The sequence below is a fragment of the Bufo gargarizans genome, chromosome 6, assembly GCF_014858855.1.
Source record: "Bufo gargarizans isolate SCDJY-AF-19 chromosome 6, ASM1485885v1, whole genome shotgun sequence".
NCBI classification, from domain to species: Eukaryota; Metazoa; Chordata; class Amphibia; order Anura; family Bufonidae; genus Bufo; species Bufo gargarizans.
The window spans coordinates 191,936,218-191,958,255 of NC_058085.1; the positions used below are offsets into that span (position 1 = coordinate 191,936,218).

At 42.7% G+C, this 22,038-nt stretch overlaps 1 protein-coding gene across 1 annotated transcript in view; it reads right to left on the reverse strand.

The window, feature by feature from the left end:
* Positions 1 to 1,054: 1,054 nt before the first annotated feature.
* SH2D4B (SH2 domain containing 4B) overlaps positions 1,055 to 22,038 on the reverse strand; it is a 354,238-nt gene continuing 333,254 nt past the window's right edge. Inside the window, exons 4-7 of the mRNA XM_044299574.1 lie at positions 19,532 to 19,679; positions 18,276 to 18,483; positions 1,214 to 1,341; positions 1,055 to 1,125 (exon numbers count right to left, since the gene is read on the reverse strand). Coding sequence (XP_044155509.1) covers positions 1,055 to 1,125; positions 1,214 to 1,341; positions 18,276 to 18,483; positions 19,532 to 19,679 — 555 coding nt within the window. The remainder of the gene's footprint in view (positions 1,126 to 1,213; positions 1,342 to 18,275; positions 18,484 to 19,531; positions 19,680 to 22,038) is intronic.

Here is a 22,038-nt window from a genome sequence, read left to right on the forward strand (position 1 = left end):
GTGACCGACCATTTAACAGTGACCTTCACAGTGCCCGCCCCTTTAATAGTGACCTCCAAAGTGTCCGCCCCTTTAACATTGACCACTCCTTTAACAGTGACCTCCACAATGCCCGCCACTTTAATATTGACCACCCATTTAACAGTGACATTCACCTTGACCGCCCCTTTAACATTGACTTTCACAGTGACCGCCATCAATGCTAGATCAGAGGGGTACGAATCTCTGCTCTCCTGCCTATCAGATGTTTAAAGCACTGCAGCCTCTTCACTGCTACATGTATCCGTGCTGCATGCTGTAACACCAATGATAGCACCTGCGCTTGGCATTGCAACTTTGTACCAATCATTCTGTACACAAAAAGGATTCCATATTGATAAAAAATACCAATTGAAAAAAATATTTTTTAGCTCAAAATCAACACAATGCAATAATAATAAAAAGAAATTGCCCCCAAAAGTGTACATAGCCTTTAAAGGCATTGTCTCATAGACAAAGAGGCATATCGCTGGGCTATGTCCCCATTGTCTTATTGGTGCACACCTATATCGAGAACGGAGCCCCGCAAGGTGGTGGCTGAAGGACTCCGGTCCGGCCACCACCAAGCCGGCTCCCTATGGAAGTCAATGGGAGCTTACTGCGCATGCGCGGCCCCCGCTCCCATTGATTTCTATGGGGCCGACGGAAATAGCTGAGCCAGCGCTCTGCTATTTTCGCCGGCCCCATAGAAAATGAATAGAGGGCGGCTGCGCATGCGCAGGGCACCCTCCTTCACTTGTGGGGCCCAGTTCTCGATATAGTTGCAGGTCCCAGCGGTGGGACCCGCACCAATAAGACAATGGAGGCATGTTCTATTGATATGCTCCTATTGTCCATGATGAGACAACCCCTTTAAGCCTTAGTATACTTAGTATACACAGACACTTCACCTGCAAGGAACCCAAAGGTAAGATCTGTGGCAAATAGTACAAGAATAGATTTCAAAACCAGGAAAAAATCAAACAGCATTTTTTTTCAGAGCAAAACTACATTTTGCAATATTTATATATACTTGTTACACTCCTAAAGCTTCATTGATGATCTTCATTAACATAAATATTGCTTCCTTATGAGTATTAATGTTAACTGCATTTAACACCAAACATTTGCATTTTTACATAAAATAGAAAAACTTTGCCAATAATCTAAAACTTTTGAAAGACATAAATTTTACCATGAAACCAGGATGCAATTTGTCCACTATCCTTTTCCAAACCGGCACGTCGTGGAATCTGTTCTTCCTTAAACCAACGAACAATGACATCCTTGGATATTGGACGAGCTGGTCGCTCCCATACTTTTCTAGCAAAGAGAGAATTTGATTAAATCTGAACTTAAGGCCCTTTGCAGACGAGCGTGTGCGGATTAGGTCCGGATGCATTGCGAATGCGTTCAGGAAAATATGCACGATTTTGCAAGCAAAGTCATTCAGTTTTGTCTGCGGTCGCGTTCAGTAGTTCAGTTTTTATTGTGCGGGTGCAATGCGGTTTAATGCGTTTTGCACGCGTGTTATAAAAAACTGAATGTATACAAACATTTCTTAGCAACCATCCATGAATAGCGCATCACATCTGCACTTGCTTGCGGATGCATTGCGATTTACACGCAGCTCCATTCACTTCTATGGGGTCAGCGATAAATATAGAACATGCTGCGATTTTCACGCAAAGCGCAAGTGATGCGTGAAAGCCAATGCCCATGTACACAGCCCCATTGAAACGAATGGGTCCGGATTCCGTGCGGGTGCAATGGGTTCGCATCATGCATTGCACCCGCACGGAATACTCGCTCGTGTAAAAGGGGCCTAACGCTTTCATTTGTTGGCTTTGTTTTTAGTTTGTTATATTATAATCTGGAATAGTATTTTGTGTAAGATTTTCATGATAAGGATTAGATTAGCGGGAGTATAAGGTCAGTCAGGTCAGAGATGCTCAGTTACAAACCCAGACATAGGGGGAGTTTATAGTTTCCTATAACCCAGAAAACTAGTGTCACAAAGTCACAAATTTTGCCACACATTAATTTCATACAAAATGTGTATTTATTTTTATTTTATGCCATGATTGCCAATTTTCTCAAAAGTTAGCAAGGCATAGCGGTTGATGCGTGCATCTGGCATAAACTGCAGCTCATATCTGCATTTCTGGCACATAACAAGGCAAAGATGCAGCAAAGTTATTTAGCGAGGTGTCTTTCACACTTTGCATTAGAGCCACAAGACCTGTATATGAACCACCAGCCATAAAAAATGCCACCGAAAATGCGCAGAGGTGGTAAAATTAAAAAGGACTGGGTGCAATGGCTGCGGTCTCTTTGTTTTTGTGTGCAGTCATGGTCGTTAGGTCAAAACATTTGGGGCTGGAGCTCCGGATGTTTTGTCCAGTGCCCGGAATGTAGGGCCGGCGGAGGCGCTGCTCTGGCCGCAATAGAAGTCACAGCGCTCTCCACTCTGACTCTCCTGCGCTACTCTACACCGGCCCCGCCGCTCACAGGAGTATACATAAACTGTAATCCTGCAGTAACTTTAAATCAGCACTCATCTCGTTACTATCTTACACTGACTCAGCTCCGGTAACAGGCAGTGCGGACGGCGCTCACTCACTGACGTCATGCGCCTGCTCCTCCCACTAGGCGGCACAGGTGCGTGACCTCAGTGAGTGAGCGCAGCCGCCCGCACTGCCTGTTACTGTCTGGAGCTGAGTGTAAGGTAGTAAAGGGATGAGCGCTGAGTTAAAGTTAAAGTTACTGCAGGATACGGATGAAAGTTTATAAATGTATACTCCTGTGAGCGGCAGGGAGAGGGATCTGTGGATGGCACTGTTATGGATGATCTGTGGGGTTGCCCAGGCAGCTAGGCCCTTCACTGTAGTTAATAACCCCATTCAGCAGTCCCCTTTTCACTGAAGGGGGGACTGCTGAAAGGGGTTGATAACTACTGTGAAGGCCCCCCCGAAGTGAAGCCCCTCGCCCCGGTGGTGATGAGGGCGTGGCTTCATAGGGTGGGGGCATGGATTCACGTGGGCTAGTGCCCCGGGTGTCTTCAGACCCTAGCAATGCCCCTGGTTCCACCAGTTGTACTTGCACCAAACAAGTTAACAACATTTTCTACAGTGTTAATTGTCCTGGTTCTGGCATTGTTGCTATACCACATGCCACCCTCACTCCAGGCCCTCTGCCTCATCTCTGCATCAGTTTTTCATAGCAAACGGACATGCAGCAGTAACATGGTTAGTTTCTTTTTAAGTCTACTATAACACTGCTAGCGTACATATATCCTGCCACTACTATAACTTTGCTACACAGGAACATCGCTAGGCATGTAGATCCAGGACCTGTATGGTGGATTACAAGAATATTGCCCTGAACCTCTGTTCAGAACCTTTATTCCTTCACTGCATTTGGCATCTTTTTTATTGGTTATAGTTAGCCACCAGTGTGGGATGGAATCAGATGGCTTAGTACAAGAGCATGAAGTAGGGCTGGGTTCTGGTCCTCAGCAGCTAGGCCTGACATCTCTACTCACAGTATATACACATATCTTTCACTCACAGTATATACATACCATATATCTTCCGCTCACAGTATATACACACCTCCTCCACTCACAGTATATACACATCTCCTCCACTCATAGTGTATATACATCTCCACCCCTCACAGTGTATAAACATCTCCTTCACTGACAGTGTATACACATCTCCTCCGCTCACAGTGTATACACATCTCCTCCGCTCACAGTGCATACACATCTCCTCCGCTCACAGTGCATACATATCTCCTCCGCTTACAGTGTATACACATCTCCTCCACTCACAGTGTATACACATCTCCTCCCCTCACAGTGTATACACATCTCCTCCACTCACAGTATATACACATCTCCTCCACTTACAGTATATACACATCTACTCCACTCACAGTATATACACATCTCCTCCCCTCACAGTGTATACACATCTCCGCTGCTCACAGTGTATACACATCTCCTCCCCTCACAGTGTATACACATATCGGTGGGGGCGGAGCTAGCCGTGTCAGGGAATGGCTGCTTGACTCGTGTGCTCCGGTCCACAGCGCACTTAATAGCCTTTTACAGCGTTCCCTTCACCCTAAACTATGGGGAAACCGACGAAAGACAAAGCCAGAGAGTCCCAGGGAACCCCTAAGCATAACAGGGGACAGTCAGACATGGACAAATATCTGAAAAAGAAGATGTCATCGCCGGCATGCAGACCTAAGATGGCGCCGGACGCCGCTGCTGCACAAAGTTACACAGAAGACTCGGACGATGAAGGCTCCTGCGCTATGTCGGAAGCCCATTGTGAACGTGACTTAATGCTGATTACTAGGACCTTTCTTAAAGAGTCCTTGGCCTTATCCTTTGAACCGGTTATGAAAGAACTGTCCGCTATTAAAGCTGACATCAAACAAACCGGCCATCGGGTTGCAGCTTTAGAGGAGACACAAATGGCGATTGCTAAACACAGTGGCGCCCTGCAGACTAACATAGAAGAAATGCAAGACCAACTGAATTCCGCCTTCCTGCACCTCGAGGATCAAGAGAACAGGAGTCGGAGGAAGAACATTCGCATACGAGGTGTCCCAGAAGACATACCAACAGAGGCGATACTTACCACGGTCAGTAACATCTTTTCCTCTATCCTGGGCCAAGAAAGAGCTGCTGCGGTGATAGTAGAGAGAGCTCACAGGGCCCTAAGACCTAAGCCCCAAGCAGAGGCCCCGCCACGAGACATTATTTGCGGACTACTTAACTACTTAGATTCCGCCGCCATTTTAAGCGCAGCCAGGGAGAAGGGTGAAATACTCCTGGATAACACCAAGATACAGATCTTCCAAGATCTGGCTGCCAGCACACTAGCCAAACGATGAGCGCTAAAGCCGTTAACTGACCTACTGAGAGCTAAAAAACACCGCTAAGATGGCTCTTCCCATTTGGCCTATACACCTCTATTAATGGCAAGCAAGTCATAATTCGCCACCCAACTGACCTCAATAAAGTATGGAATATTTTGAAGATGGAACCTCTGGACATTCCTTCTTGGCTGCTGCTCGCTGGAGGAACAAAGCTCCCACCATTACCATCAGAGGCAGACTGGCAGATAGAAAATTCAAATCGCCTGCCGCCAAGAAGCGTCAAACTGAATTAAAGGACACTTGAAGATGAAGCCCTGCTCTAAAGATGTCTGTACCCTATGCAGGGGCGGACACAGACAGCAGAGGGCCCCTGTGCAAAGAATGTGCCTGGGCCCCGCCCCCAACCAAATTCTCAACATAACCTATTCCGTCCGAACATTACTTATAGCAATACAAAACATACAGGTTAAGGCTACTTTCACACCTGCAGCACTACACTCCGGCCACCTGATCCGGTAGAGAATTCAAGTAATTGGCCGGACACAAACTCAGGCATGCAGCTGTTTGTGTCCCGCTGATTCTCAGCATTTTTGCCGGATTGTGGCCTGATCTCTGCCAGACCCCCTTATAGTTAATGTGGCCGGCGGACATTCTGTCTGCATTCAGCAGTGCCGGATCCAGTGAATTCCAGCAGGCTGTTCTCTGCTGGAAGAGCCTGCCAGAATCACTAACTCAGATGTGAAGGTACCTCTTATATCCAGGGACGTCTTCGTTGATGTAGATGTTCTCTGTCCTCATCTTCTCGTTTCAGACCAGACCGCCATGATGATTTCTTTCAATCATCTCTTCTTTCTGCAGGGTTTGACAGACAGACATCTTAGTTTCCTAGTTTTCCATCACCCTCCCACCTAATCAAATATTGAGGCACTCAGTCTGGAAGTTATGCAAATTAAGTGAATTTTATTCTTTCATTTTTTCATTTTTTCTATGTCATCCATAGGCCCGTTATATGTTAACGGGTAACAGATTAATTTCTGACCAGACGTTTCGGTCACGGTGGACCTTCATCAGTGGTCATGTTATCTGGAACATTATCAAATACATATATATATATAAGGTACTTTTACACGGATGGCAGAGTATGAAATTACATAGATATAAACATAATAAATAATGAGACAATAAATGATGTACAAGTAATATTTGATAGGGTTATAGCAGCAGAGTAGATAGGGGCCCAGAGGTTATATATACATATGAAAAAATATATACATATATAAATTCATATTAACGAACATGAGTATATGCAAGGAAAACATGATTCTATGTCAACGTAAAAATTGGCAAAATTACACTTGTTGTCAACACTTGATATCTACATAGAATATGGAAAATTACATAGATAAATTCATATTTCTGAACATGATTGTATAGGTATATGCAAGGAAAAACATGATTCTATTGGGATTCCATGAAAACATAATTTAGAATGTGGTTACGTCGTCTATGTCCACTACACTTGATATAAGCGTAGAATATGGCAATGTTTGCGGGGGTTTATTAGTTAAAATTGTATACATCGGACTCCATGGATGCTTGTGTAGTTGGCATAGACGATTAACCACATGCTAGCGATATTAAAGCTAATAGGAGGGGAGCAGAAAGGTTACTGAGTAAATGGGTTGTCATATGGATATATAGGAATACACTGTTGTAGTAGGTTGAAAACAAATACTAAAGCCTCATATGGTATATTCTGCATATAGAAGTTGGCAGGCATGGAGATATCCCATGATATTATACCATATGAGGCTTTAGTAAAAAATGAAAAAATGAAAGAATAAGATTCACTTAATTTGCATAACTTCCAGACTGAGTGCCTCAATTTTTGATTACTTGGATACGGCCTAATAAGCCCTTGATTGGCACCGGTATCAAGATTTGAACAGAGTGCGGTTCCTCACCTCTTCACAGACCTCCCACCTAATCAGCACCCCTTTAATACTGTGCCTGCTGTGCTGCCTATACTAGTTACACAAAGATAGTTCCCCTAAAAGAATTACTGGCACACAATGTCCTAAAAAATAACTGCACCCAGGAAACAGTGTCCCTGACACTAACAGTGTAAACATAATGTTTCCCAAAAATATTTGTGCTAAGCTGATACTGTGCCAGGGTGCCACCACAGTAATACTGCTCCCCAAAATTCCACCAATAGAAATAACTATCTACCAGACAGCACGTAGTAGTAATAGTGCTCCTACAGTAATAATGACCCCACTATGTCCCAGAAGTAATAATGCTCCCATAGTGCTCATACTAGTATTCAAGTTCCTCATAGTCCCTCAACTGTAATAAAGCCCACCATAATGCCCCCATTAGTAATAATTCTCTTTATAATGTGTAACAGTAGAAAAATGCCCCCTTATAATGTGCACCAGTACATAAAAGTGCCCTGTTGTGTGGCAGTATAAAAAAATACCTCCTCTTAGTGCCCCCTGTAGAGTCAATGTCCCCATAGTACCCTCATAATGTGTGCCAATGCCCCCTACTGTTTGCCCAAAAAACCCTCTTAGTGCCCCCAGTTAAGCCAAGGTCCCCATAGTGCCCTATAATTTGTGCCAGTATAAAATACCCCTATATCATGCGCCTCCCCTTGTCCCCATGGTGCCTGACAATGTGCCAGTATAAAATGCCCCCATAATGTGTGCCAGTATATAAGATAGGGTCACCAGTAGATGCCCCCATAGTGCTCCCCCTTCTCCATAGTGCCCATGTGTGCTAGCATATAAGATAGGGCCCCCAATAGTGCTACTCCCCCTCCATAATGCCCCCCATGTCTGCCAATATATAAGATAGAGCCCCAGAAGATGCCCCCACAGTGCTCCTCTCCCCCCTTCTCCATAGTGCCCCCATGTGTGCCAGTATATAACATAAGGTCCCCATAGTGCTCCGCCCGCTCCATAGTGCCCTCCATGTGTGCCAGTATATAAAATAGGGCCTCAATAGTACTCCCCCCTCCATAGTACCTCCATGTGTGTCAGCATTTAAAATAGGGCCCCCCATAGTTCTCCTTCCCTCTCCATAGTGCCCCCCATGTGTGCCAGTATATAAAATAGGGCCCCAATAGTACTTCCCCCTCTCCATAGTGCCCCCCATGTGTGTCAGTATTTAAAATAGGGCCCCCATAGTGCTCCTCCTCCTCCATAGTGCCCCCCATGTGTGCCAGTACATAATATAGAGCCCCCAGTAGATGCCCCCATGAGTGCCAGATAGGGCCCCTAGTAAAGTGTAAATGAAAAAAAAAAAAAAAAACTCACATACTTACCTCCTTGCCGCTTTCAGCGATGCGATACAGGCCTCTTCCAGCCTGTGTCCCATGCTGTACGGCTCAGGCGGCGTGATGACGTCATCGCGCTGCCTGCGCCGCCCTCTAATAGGTTGCAGGCCTAGTGCCTGTAGCCTATGAGAGGACTGGGGAAGGGAGACGCCTCTCCCCTGCCCCGTCGCAGCATCCATCTGTATCACTATCTGTATCAGCGATACAGATGAATAGAGATGAGCACTTCCACAATGGAAGCGCTCATCACCCCCTGCTGCCGGTAGGGAGGGGCCCCCTCCTGCTCTGGGCCCCTGTGCAGCCGCACCGGCTGCACATGCGGTATGTCCGCCCCTGACCCTATGTAGTAGGAGTATGGTATGAGCTACAGTTGTCCACCCGAATTTATTGTTTGGGACATTTCATTTAATTTCTAAGCATTCATATATGTTTAGATTGATCATCTTATTTAGCTTAGTCTGATAAATAAGCAGCTATAAGGAGACACGTTCCGGATCTCTTGACCTGCTTTAACCGTCTGTCTGCTTATTAACATGTGTCCTTACATTAATAATGCTTTCACACGTTAATGTACGTACACATACTGTGTTTACAATGTCGTAGTGGTATATATGTCCACAATTCCCCAGGCAGTTCCTGTAATTGAGCCTTGCTGAGTCACAATTGATGTGCAGGTACTGGCTGGGTAATTTAAGTGATAGATGTGATATGAACTTACACATACAGAGCTGTAGGATGCTACCCCCCCCCCCCCCCACAACCTGGGTGTCTTAATGCGAACAATACCTACTCTATGTATCGCATTAACCTTAGTAGCAAGTTTCTATCCTGTAACTCTATCCTGTAGCTCTCCCCATAGGAGAAGTAATGTGTAGTCCATATATACGTACCGTGCTGGGAATGTCTGAAGACGTGTTGGCTGGGGAAAACGATATGTTTGATATGCGTGGTGAAGCTAGAGTTAATGTTAACCTCAGTCAACACATCTACATTTAGACTGCGCTGTGTGACCCCACACAGGCTTTGTGTGAAACACAGTCTCTCCCTCCCCTCCCTTTTAACCCCCCTCCCTTCCTTCTGTACTTACTCTCTTATATTTATAATTGAATATCCTGTCTCTTCCCTCTCCATCCCTCCATTATTTCTTTACCTAGACCACGCTCTTAAATAAGGGGTGGCTGGGTACTTCACTATTAGTGAAACACCCTACTAAATAGTATTGTTGGTCTAATGGACCGTCAGTTTAATTTTTTGATTGGTTATTATGTATTTAAGTTCTTTATTTGTGTCAAATATATCTCTCTCCCTGATAAGTTGGGTAATCACTGCTTAGCATTTGCTCTACTGTTAACATTATGGGTTCTTTGAAGATAGTCTCCTTTAATGTTAAGGGGCTTAATATACCTCAAAAGAGGAGTCAAATTTTCCAGGTACTCAAAAAGGAGAAAGCAGATATTCTATTCCTGCAGGAAACCCACTTTAGACACAATCGTGTCCCTAACCTGTTTACTAAAAGATATAAAAAATGGTACCATAGCACACACTCCTCTGCTTCTAGAGGGGCCTCAATAGGAATTGGAACTGATGTTCCTTTTAAAGAACAGGCTCACTATATAGATCCTAGTGGACGCTATATATTTCTTAAGGGAATGTTGCATGAAAATAAGGTCACACTTGTTAATGTATACACTCCTAACACCAAACAGATTCTGTGGCTTACCAAACTATTACAGTCCCTACAGGATTTCAGGGAAGGTTTGTTAATATTAGGGGGAGATTTAAACTTAGTTCTGGACCACTCTACCTCGGCTGTTCCCAAATTTACGACTAAACAAATTGGCAAGCTAAAGAGAATGTTGGCTTCCCACCAAAGCTCTGATGCTTGGAGACTAGTTCACCCCAATATGAAAGATTTTACCTTTCATTCTGCGGTACACAGAACCTATCAACATTTAGACTACTTATTTTTATCTAATCATATCCTGGAGAGGATTAAGCAAGCAACTATTGGTGAAATATTGGTCTCAGACCATGCCCCGGTCTCTTTGGTGATACAGTTGAAAGGTATTCCCCCCAGGGAGTGGTCCTGGAGACTAAACAAAACTCTTTTGGAGAACGAACAGGATAGGCTTAAGCTAGAGAATAAACTAAGAACTTTCTTTGAGATTAATGCCTCTCCATCTATGAGTGAGGCTATAGTGTGGGAATCACACAAAGCCTACATTAGAGGAGAACTCATAGCCCTAGGAGCTTGGGTACGTAAACAAAGAACTGCAAAAATAGACTCTATCATTGCCCAAATCTCAGCTATCGAAAATATTAACAAGCTCTCCCCCACGGACGCCAACTACGTAGATATCACCAAACTTAGAAGTCAACTGAGAGATCTACTAAACATAAAATCCGCCAAAGCCCTTAGAGTAGCCAAGTTCAAACAATATCTTCATGGCAACAGAGGTTCAAAACTCCTCACACAAATGATAAAGGGGCAAAGAGAAAAGGCTTTCATACCTAGCATAAAAACTGATAAAGGGCTTACTGTTTCCAACACACCATCCATAGCCAAAGAATTTGCCAATTTCTACTTGGAACTTTACAATTTAAAACAAGATGACCCTTCCCAAATAGCCGGAAAAATAGACTCATTCCTTAAGTCGGTTCATGTTCCGAAACTAACCGAAAACGATAGAAATAAATTATTGGCGCCAAGAACAGTAAATGAAGTAACAGAAATATTAGCAAGTGTTCCCCCCGGGAAATGCCCAGGCCCAGATGGACTCCCTGTTATATATTATAGGAAATTCCAGAAATCTCTCATCCCGCATTTTACAAATATGTGTAACTTTTTATTAAAAGGAGGCTCACTCCCCCCACAATCACTTATGGCCCATATTTCAATTATCCGCAAAGAAGGGAAAGACCCCACCAAATGTAGTAGCTACAGGCCAATTTCCCTTCTTAACGTAGATGTTAAGCTTTGGGCTAAGCTGTTGAGCCGTCGTGTCGCAGGGCTCCTCCCAATATTAATAAAATGAAGAACAAGGCGGCTTTGTCAAAGGCAGAGAAGGTAAGCATAATGTTAGCAGAGCTCTTCATGCTATTTACTATGCAAAAAAACATAACATCCCCCTAGTGCTTCTAGAAACGGACGCAGAAAAAGCCTTTGACAGAGTCAACTGGGCTTTTATGGAGGGTGCTCTGCGACACTTTGGCTTTCCACCTATGCTTATAAACGCAGTGCATACACATCTCCTCCACTCACAGTGTATACACATCTCCTCCATTCACAGTGTATACACATTTCCTCCGCTCACAGTGTATACACATCTCCTCTGCTCACAGTATTTACATATCTCCTCCATTTACAGTATATACACATATCCTCCGCTCACAGTGTATACACATCTCCTCCACTCACAGTGCATACATGTCTCCTCCGCTCACAGTGTATACACATCTCCTCCGCTCACAGTGCATACACATCTCCTCCGCTCACAGTGCATACACATCTCCTCCCCTCACAGTGCATACACATCTCCTCCACTCACAGTGTATACACATCTGCTCCACTCACAGTATATACATATCTCCTCCACTTACAGTATATACACGTCTCCTCCACCTACAGTATATACACATCTTCTTCGCTCACAGTATGTACTGTCATCTCCTCCGCTCACAGTATATGCACATCTCCTCCACTCACAGTATATACACATGTCCTCCGCTCACAGTATATACACATCTCCTCCACTCACAGTGTATACACATCTCCACCGCTTATAGTATATACACATCTTTTCCGCTCACAGTGTGTACACATCTCCTCCGCTCACAGTATATACACATCTCCTCCATTTACAGTATATACACATCTCCTCCACTCACAGTATATACACATCTCCTCCACTCACAGTATATACACATCTCCTCCACTCAGAGTGTATTCACATCTCCTCTACTCACAGTATATACACATCTCCGCTTACAGTATTTACGCAGCATCTCCACTCAAGATATATACACATCTCCTCCGCTCACAGTATATATACATCTCCTCCGCTCATAGTATGTACACATCTCCTCCACTCACAGTATATACACATCTCCTCCACTCAGAGTGTATTCACATCTCCTCTACTCACAGTATATACAAATCTCCGCTTACAGTATTTACGCAGCTCCTCCACTCAAGATATATACACATCTCCTCCGCTCACAGTATATACACATCTCCTCCACTCACAGTATATACACATCTCCTCCACTCACAGTATATACACAGCTCCTCCATTCACAGTATATACACATCTCCTCCACTCACAGTGTATACACATCTCCTCCGCTCACAGTATATACGCCGCTCCTCCACTCAAGATACACATGTCCTACACTCAGTATATACACAGCTCCTTTATGCAGGATATACTGTGTAACACACAGACAGGTCCCATATACATACATGGATGATAGTGGAATCATATGAAGCACCCTTTCATTGCTAGCACATCTCTCTGCTGCTCCATGGACTGGAACTTGCTGCTGTTGGGCTGGCAGATGCTATCCACTCCTTTCTGGTCCAAGCTGTATCATGTGACTGACACTCTCACTCAACAGACACAATGAAGTACATTTATCAAGACTGGCATTCTCATGTGCCAGTCTTAATCGCCCTAAGCTGCAGTAAGATGTTACTAATTTATTAAGAGGCAGATTCATCTTAATAAATTAGTTGCATCTCTGGCACTCGATGCCCTTTTTCGATCTAGCATAGACTTGTGCTATATCTTATGCCAGTTTCTAGTGCAAGTTATAGTAAATCTGGGGGGAAGCCCTGCACCTCCACTAATATGGTATGTGTCATAATTTGTGACTTTTTTATGCCACAATACAGGCATAAAAGCTTTAATAAATGTCTTCCAGTGTCTTATGTGTGGACAGTCAGTCAGTTGCTTTATTCATTCTAACGGGAGCCTCGATTTCCATCTCATAGAAATGAATGGAATAAATGACTATGTCCACACATAAGATGCTGTGTCAGTTGGCGAGTCAGAATGTTGGTCATTGTTGAGGAAGGGTTGAGACGTATGCATATATATCCATGCATGCCTGCAAACACGTGCGGGCATGTATGGTATATATGTGCATACATTAGACATAGCATCATGGGACGATGTGCGCAGATGTGCCCAGCATCTGCGCACGTCTACCCATGGTGATCCCCAGGGGCTCATGGTGGCCCCTGTGGGAAATATGTGCCTCCTTTAGACCGTGCCCCTTATAATATATATGGCTGTGGCCCCCTATAACATATATATATATATATATATATATATATATATATATATATATATATAATATATGTGTATATATGTTGTCAGGAGGACATATATGTGTATCTGCCATGGCTCTCCCCCAGGTGTGTGTGTATATATATATATATATATATATATACATATATATATACAGACGTGGACAAAATTGTTGGTACCCTTTGGTCAATGAAAGAAAAAGTCACAATGGTCACAGAAATAACTTTAATCTGACAAAAGTAATAATAAATTAAAATTCTATAAATGTTAACCAATGAAAGTCAGACATTGTTTTTCAACCATGCTTCAACAGAATTATGTAAAAAAATAAACTCATGAAACAGGCATGGACAAAAATGATGGTACCCCTAACTTAATATTTTGTTGCGCAACCTTTTGAGGCAATCACTGCAATCAAACGCTTCCTGTAACTGTCAATGAGACATCTGCACCTCTCAGCAGGTATTTTGGCCCACTCCTCATGAGCAAACTGCTCCAGTTGTGTCCGGTTTGAAGGGTGCCTTTTCCAGACTGCATGTTTCAGCTCCTTCCAAAGATGCTCAATAGGATTGAGGTCAGGGCTCATAGAAGGCCACTTTAGAATAGTCCAATTTTTTCCTCTTAGCCATTCTTGGGTGTTTTTAGCGGTGTGTTTTGGGTCATTGTCCTGTTGCAAGACCCATGACCTGCGACTGAGACCAAGCTTTCTGACACTGGCTAGTACATTTCTCTCTAGAATTCCTTGATAGTCTTGAGATTTCATTGTACCCTGCACAGATTCAAGACACCCTGTGCCAGACGCAGCAAAGCAGCCCCAGAACATAACAGAGCCTCCTCCATGTTTCACAGTAGGGACAGTGTTCTTTTCTTGATATGCTTCATTTTTTCGTCTGTGAACATACAGCTGATGTGCCTTGGCAAAAACTTCGATTTTTGTCTCATCTGTCCACAGGACATTCTCCCAGAAGCTTTGTGGCTTGTCAACATGTAGTTTGGCATATTCCAGTCTTGCTTTTTTATGATTCGTTTTCAACAATGGTGTCCTCCTTGGTCGTCTCCCATGTAGTCCACTTTGGCTCAAACAACGACGGATGGTGCGATCTGACACTGATGTTCCTTGAGCATGAAGTTCACCTTGAATCTCTTTAGAAGTCTTTCTAGGCTCTTTTGTTACCATTCGGATTATCCGTCTCTTAGATTTGTCATCAATTTTCCTCCTGCGGCCACGTCCAGGGAGGTTGGCTACAGTCCCATGGATCTTAAACTTATGAATAATATGTGCAACTGTACTCACAGGAACATCTAGTTGCTTGGAGATGGTCTTATAGCCTTTACCTTTAACATGCTTGTCTATAATTTTCTTTCTGATCTCTTGAGACAGCTCTTTCCTTTGCTTCCTCTGGTCCATGTCGAGTGTGGTACACACCATATCACCAAACAACACAGTGATTACCTGGAGCCATATATATAGGCCCAATGGCTGATTACAAGGTTGTAGACACCTGTGATGCTAATTAGTGGACACACCTTGAATTAACATGTCCCTTTGGTCACATTATGTTCTGTGTTTTCTAGGGGTACCATCATTTTTGTCCATGCCTGTTTCATGAGTTTATTTTTTTACATAATTCTGTTGAAGCATGGTTGAAAAACAATGTCTGACTTTCATTGGTTAACATTTATAGAATTTTAATTTATTATTACTTTTGTCAGATTAAAGTTATTTCTGTGACCATTGTGACTTTTTCTTTCATTGACCAAAGGGTACCAACAATTTTGTCCACGTCTGTATATATATATATATATATATATATATGGGCCTATAACTGCCCATGTATGCCCCCAGGTTTATGATGAGTATATATATATGTATATAGATGCGCCCCAAGTATCTATATATATATATATATATATACTTAAGTTTCCCAGGCGTCTGCAGGGGGGTGGATATGTCTCCAGGTGGCTGGTGACTTTTCAAAGGCTAAGGGTTATCAGCCTATTTACTATGCGGCCCCAACCTTGTGTTTGTGACATGGCTGGGCGTGTGGTGCTGTGAGCCTCAGGGGGCCAGCCAGTTGTCTGCTGCAATCTGAGTGCATGCATTCCGTCACACGCACACGATGATGTCACACCCCTGGAAAGGGGGGGGGGGGGTGAGAGGGACTTATATATCAGTCCAAGACAAAGGAACAGGCCTCTTTGCAACCAGACTAGATCCAGAGACACATGAGGACTGCTGCCTGAAGGAAGAGAGGCCCATTTGGCCCTGGAGATGGCTGAGTATACACTGGCATGGCATTGTACCTCCCTTGCAGTGCCAACCATATTCACCCCCCTTATTTCCCTACCACTATCCTAACCCTTTGTATCCCAGACCCCATGCTGCCCCTTGTAACCCCTTGATATCCCTTATCTATTAACCCCTGCTGCGCCAGTCCCCTGTTAACCACCTTCTCCTACTCTGCACACCTTCTCCTACTCTGCCCTGCTGTGTCCCTGGACCCTTGCTGTATCCCTGGTTAACCCTTGCAGTTAGCCCCGCTGGTTAACCCCTGCATCCCATGGTTAACCCCTGCTCTGTTGAGCATGCAGCTGCTCTGCAAACAAACTGTATAACCCTCTTGTAACCCCGTAGGGACAGTATAGAGCTAGGCGGGTGGGTTGTTATACTTGTATGTGTGTATTGTATAGTTAGTTTATGGGTGGAATTGGGAACTTGTAGCTTAGTTTGAGTATTGTATATGTGTAGTGCTGTGTATTGTTAGTGTATTGCGTGCTTAGTGTGTTAAATAAATACCGTTATATTTGTACCCTTTGTGTAGCGTGTACTTGTTAGCGGTAGCGAGTTAGCAAGGCGCATGCAGCTAGTATAGTGATTAGTGTAAAGCATAGCGAAAGTATTGTTATTGTTATATAAAGGCATAAATAGGCGGAGTCATCACTAGACGGCTCCTCCTATTTAGGAATATTAATTATCGATATTCGCATAATATTGGTGATTATTATTCCCCCTTTACAGTCACATGACACAGCTGAAGACCAGAAGGGAGCAGATCTCAGAACTGCAACCATCGGGTAGAAAATTATCTGCATTACAATGTACAATTTACGTGAGGTACCTTTCTAAAGAGCAATAGGATACCATTTTTTGGGGTGTTTAATCCCTTTAAAAAATATTTAACATATCCAAACCAAAAATTTGATTTCAAACATAGAGTACATTTGGAAAGTCTTCAGACCTTTTCACTTTTTTACATTTTGTTATGTAGCAATCTTGTTCAAAAATTTCCATATGATGACAAAGTGAAAATTTCTTGGTACTTAGCTTGAACACTTTTTGCATCAATTATGGTCCATGGTCATCTTGGGTATAATGCCAAAAGGTTTCCACACCTGGATTTGGGGCTTTTCTGCTATTCTTCTCTGTAGATCCTCTCAACACTTTTTGTCGACAACCATTTTCCGATGTCTCCATAGATGTTCGATTTAGTTCAATTTAGAGCCCCTTCTTGGCCACTCAAGGAAATTTACAGAGTTGTCTCTGAGCCACTCCAGTGATGTCTTGACTGTGTGCTTAGGTTTGTTGTACATGAGCGAGTCCATTGCGGGAATTATGCTCCACGTGTGAGCAAGATCCTCTGTTCTGGACTTTTAGGAGCACACAGCAATGTGTCACAGCATTATCATGAGTTATAATGTTATGTGCCTCTACTTGACCTTTTTACTACAGAATTATACTGACCGCTTTATGCCACCACAATTCTGTAGAAGCAAGGTCATACAGAGGCACATAGCATTATAAATCATGATAATGCCATGTGCTCCTGCAAGTCCAGAATGAAGGATCTTGCACACACACAGAGCGTGATTCCCACAATGGACTCATTAGTGTGAAACAGCTCTTAATGTCATGGTCTTGCTGGATGTTGAACCTTTGGCTTAGTCTGAGGTCCAGAGCACTCTGTAGGAGGATTTAATTATGAATATGACTTGTTTCTTACAGTCTGAGAGACGTTTAGATGCTTTTTTTGCAAACTTTCATGTGTATTTTATTGAGGAAAGGCTTCTTTAATGGCCACTCTGCCATAAAGCTCAAATTGGAGGAATTTTTCATTGATGGTTGCCCTCCTTGAAGTTTCTTCCATTTGCACACAGGATTATTGGTGCACAGCCAGACGGACCATTTGGTTCTTGGTCTTCTCTTTTACAAGGCCTTTTCCCTCCAATGACTTAGTTTGTTCAGGTGAACAGATCTAGGAAAAGTCCTGGTAGTCCAAACTTCTTTCATTTAAGAATTATGAAGGCCACGTTGCTCTTGGGAAATTCCAGTGCAGCAAAAATATTTTGAACCCTTCTTCAGATATATGTCTCCACTTGATCCTGTCTCTGAGCTCTATAGGCAATTATTTCCGTCTCATGGCTTGTTTTTTGCTGTGATAAGCATTGTCGGCTATGAAACCTTACATAGGTGCAACATTTTTTTTCCCTTAGTTTTAGATTTTTTTTTATTAAGGGGATTGAGTGCAGATTGATGAGGCCACTTTTTTTTTTTACTATAGCAAAAGGCTAAAACATAACAAAATGTGAAAAAAGTAAAAGGATCTGAAGGCTTTTTGAATGTACTGTTAATAATTATATTAGTAATTAACCTATGCATGAAGGTATAAGCTTTATAGAACAGTATTTAAAATGTACCACAGAGAACTTACTGAACTGGCACTTGAAGTTTAACAGATGATAAACTGCTGTCTTCTTGACTTGATTCTTGCCCATTGCTTAGGTTGGCATTTTGGAATAAGCTACTCAGTCCAGCTACCTTTCCTTTCTGAATGGCCCGCAAAGATTGACGATGATATTCAGCCCTTGCTCTGCGAGCTTTGTGTTTGCGTTCTTCATCTGCAGCCTTTGACTTGCGCACTAAAAAAGCAATGAAAGACAAATAGAAACAAGCTATCCTCCAAGGCCTAGCATAGAAGTCACCAGAATATAAAAAAGAACATGTATAGTACACTGTGTAGTATAAGCAAAGCAAAATACTGTAGAATAAAAGCCTTCCACTAGATATCTGTTTTCATTCTTCCTTGTTAGGGAACTGTCGACATTCGTACAGCATTCTACTTTTTAGAGCAATTGAATTCTTTGCAAATAAGGGTGTGGGGGAAATAGTCCAGGCATTCATGTAAAGGATGCAGATGGGGTACCAAATAGAAGGCCCTGGGTGGCATTCTTTTGCAGAACAACACAAGTCATTCTACAGCACCAAAGAATGATTAAAGAATAAAGTTGAAGTTTTGGAATGGCAAGTGATAGTCCTGACCTTAATTCAATTGACATGTTGTGGAAGGACATGAAGTGAGCAGTTCATGGGAGGAAACCCACCAACATAAGAGAGGTCAAGCTGATTTGTGCGGAGTAATGAGCTGAAATTCCATTAAGCTCATGTGCAGGACTAATCAACAATTGCCAGAAACATCTACTGTAGTTGCAGTTACTGCTGCTCATGGAGGTCACACCAGATACTGAAAACAAAGGTTCACATACTTTTGCAGCTCACAAATATGTGATATTGGATCATTTTTCTCAATAAATAAATTACAAAGTCTAACATCTTTCACTCATTGGGTTGATTTGATTATCTTATGTACTCTTAGGACTTATGTGGATATATGTTTTAGTTTTTCTTGCAGAAATATAGAAAATGATGATGGGTTTGCAAACTTTTAAGCACCAGTGTAGGATAAAAATAGGAAAAACTAGATATAGTTTATTATGCTGCAGTGAACATAGCATAATAACTGAGCAGACTTTATTTTCATTTATTATGGTTATTTTTTAAGACAAATTGATTTCCTTTAGTCAAGGTAGCTTTATATTTTTTTTCCTGATGCTTAGTATCTAAGATGAACTGTGAAAGATCTATTTAAAAAAAGACATAAAAAAAAAAACTTGCTTTGATGCTATTTACATTGTTCTTGCCACTCTTGCTCCTCATTTTCATTGCGTTGACTTTGTAGCTGTGCTTTCTTTAGACTCAGGTAGAGCTCTTTTGCGCGTAGCTCTTCTCTCTGTCGAATTTGTTCTTCACCTCTTCTCCTTTCCTCATCTTCTCGTTTCTATTAATGACAAAATTCTATTATTATTCTATATATTTCAATTATTCTGTATTGCTTTAATTTATTTGGTGTAATTTACCGGTGTAACCAAAATGTCATTATAGTTAACAGTTTCACACAACAAATTATATTATTAATGATTTAAAAACTTGTCATATAGTTGTGGGATACACCCAGAGCATTACCCATGTTACCGGTATGTTTGATATGTTATAATCCTCCTTTAATTGCATGACATTCTCCATTTAAAAGAAAGATATTAGAGATGGCTTTTAATACTGTGTTTTGTGTATTCAGTCTGTGTTGACTGTAATACATTGAAATATGCTGTCCCCCACCCAATCTACAGCCACAGAACACAGCACAGCTAGGAAACTGGTGGCTGGAATTGGAGCAATGGAGTGGGTGAGCAAGGTGACGGTCATGCTCTTCAAATGGAGAGGTAGTGGGGACCAACCACCGCAAAAGCTGAGGATCCTTTCTAAGGTGTCAGGAGTGGATAGTTAATTAGCTGGTAAGGATGAAACCTGCCAAAAAGAAGCCAGAAGATTGACATGTGTGCCATAACTGAAGTATACTCTGCCCACTGGAGAACCAATCATGCTGAGAGGGCCGGTCATGGGTGGCGGAGCCAAGATATACGCTCTGTTCCGTATCAGTACCCTGCGAGGTGGATGGGTCCTGTAGAGGTAGCGAGGCAAGTACTGGTCAAAATGAGATTCTGGATTGCCTTCATTCAAATAAAGTGAGGACTACCACTACAGACTGAGACCTGAGCGCTTAATAACATGCTTATGGTTAAATAAACCCGACTCCAGGTCAAATGAACATTCCCTGCAAAAAGTGTAAAATGGATTGTAGGCCTCTAAAAGTGAAACTGACTGTTTGCAACACCATGTTCAGTTGCCATTAGTTTGTCTAAGCTGTGAAACACTACCTTGCAAAACAACCTAGCATTCGAGCCTTTGCTGCAGCCAGGCTCATCTATATCTCCACCCGTTGCTACACTGATGACTTTAGCTTGTGCCAGTCACTTCACTAGTTGCTCATATACCACAGAATGCAGTTCAAACTCCTCACTCTCGCCCACAAAGCCCTCCACAGTGCTGCATCTCCGTACATATACTCTGTCATCTCCTGTTACCACCCTACTTGTGATCTCCATTCTGCCATTGATCTAACATCCTCCATAATTCGTACATCTCACTGCCATCTTCAAGACGTTTCGTGAGCTGCAGTTACTCTACCCTGTATAATCAGATTAATTCCCAACTTCCTTACCTTCAAACGTGCCTTAAAACACAGCTTTTCAGGCAGGCTTAGTATGTTCCCTAAAATGACTCCTAACCGTTCACCCCCTCCAACCCTTATTCTTCAGAATTGAATACCATCTTCTGAGAGCAATCCCCACACCTAAAGCACTAGCTCATGCAGCTTAGCCTTCACCACTCCTTTCAATACAAAGATGGCTGGACCACTTCATATAACCATCAGCTTTACCTTTGTGTCATCCCCCACTTCTTGATAGATTGTAAGCAGGGTCCTCGTTCCTATTGTATCAGTTGTATTTTGCCCTGTCAATTTCTTTTGTTTTTAGTTTAGTTTTTGTTTTCATGAACCCTCAGAATTGAAAAGCACAGTGGAATACGGTGGTGCTATATAAAGATCATTAAGTGGCACATGGCACTGTGCACTGGCAGTAGTTGGCAGAGTAGACACTGTAGGCCTAACACACACGCTTGCAGAAAAGTAACTGCTATACATATATATTCTTATTATAGACAAATTTACCACCCTAACTCCTCCCACAGTTTTTACACTACAGAGACAGTAATATACCGAAACGTGCGGATTGTTCCCGATTGGTGTGCTATTACTTTCTGGAACATTTCGCCAAATGGTTCATGAAATATCTGTGTTTTTGTGGCGAAATTGGTCGAATCGGAATGAATGGCGGAATTTTCAAAACTAGAGTGGGAGCTGAAAAACCAGGACATGATTTCTAAACTGCCACCACTCCCTCATTTTCAAGCCCACCTACACAAATCTTGTATCAAAACATTCAGCTATCCCTGCTGACCATTTGTTTGCAACTCACGCCGCCCATTGACATTCATTGAAACTCCACTCTAGCCACCTCAAATTTGAAGGGCAATTTCTAAACTGCGACTGTGCCCTTATTTCAGAGACATACTATGCATCAAAATGTAGGTCTGGGTCTTATGATTCTACAATGTTCGCTGTAGCATTTATAATTTTTAAACTACAACCGTTTGAAGATGGCAACCGCCAGTGAAGTGACCTCTCTTTACTGCTGGGACTGGGGTGTGCTTTCTATTGCTGTGTCTGTACATAAGTC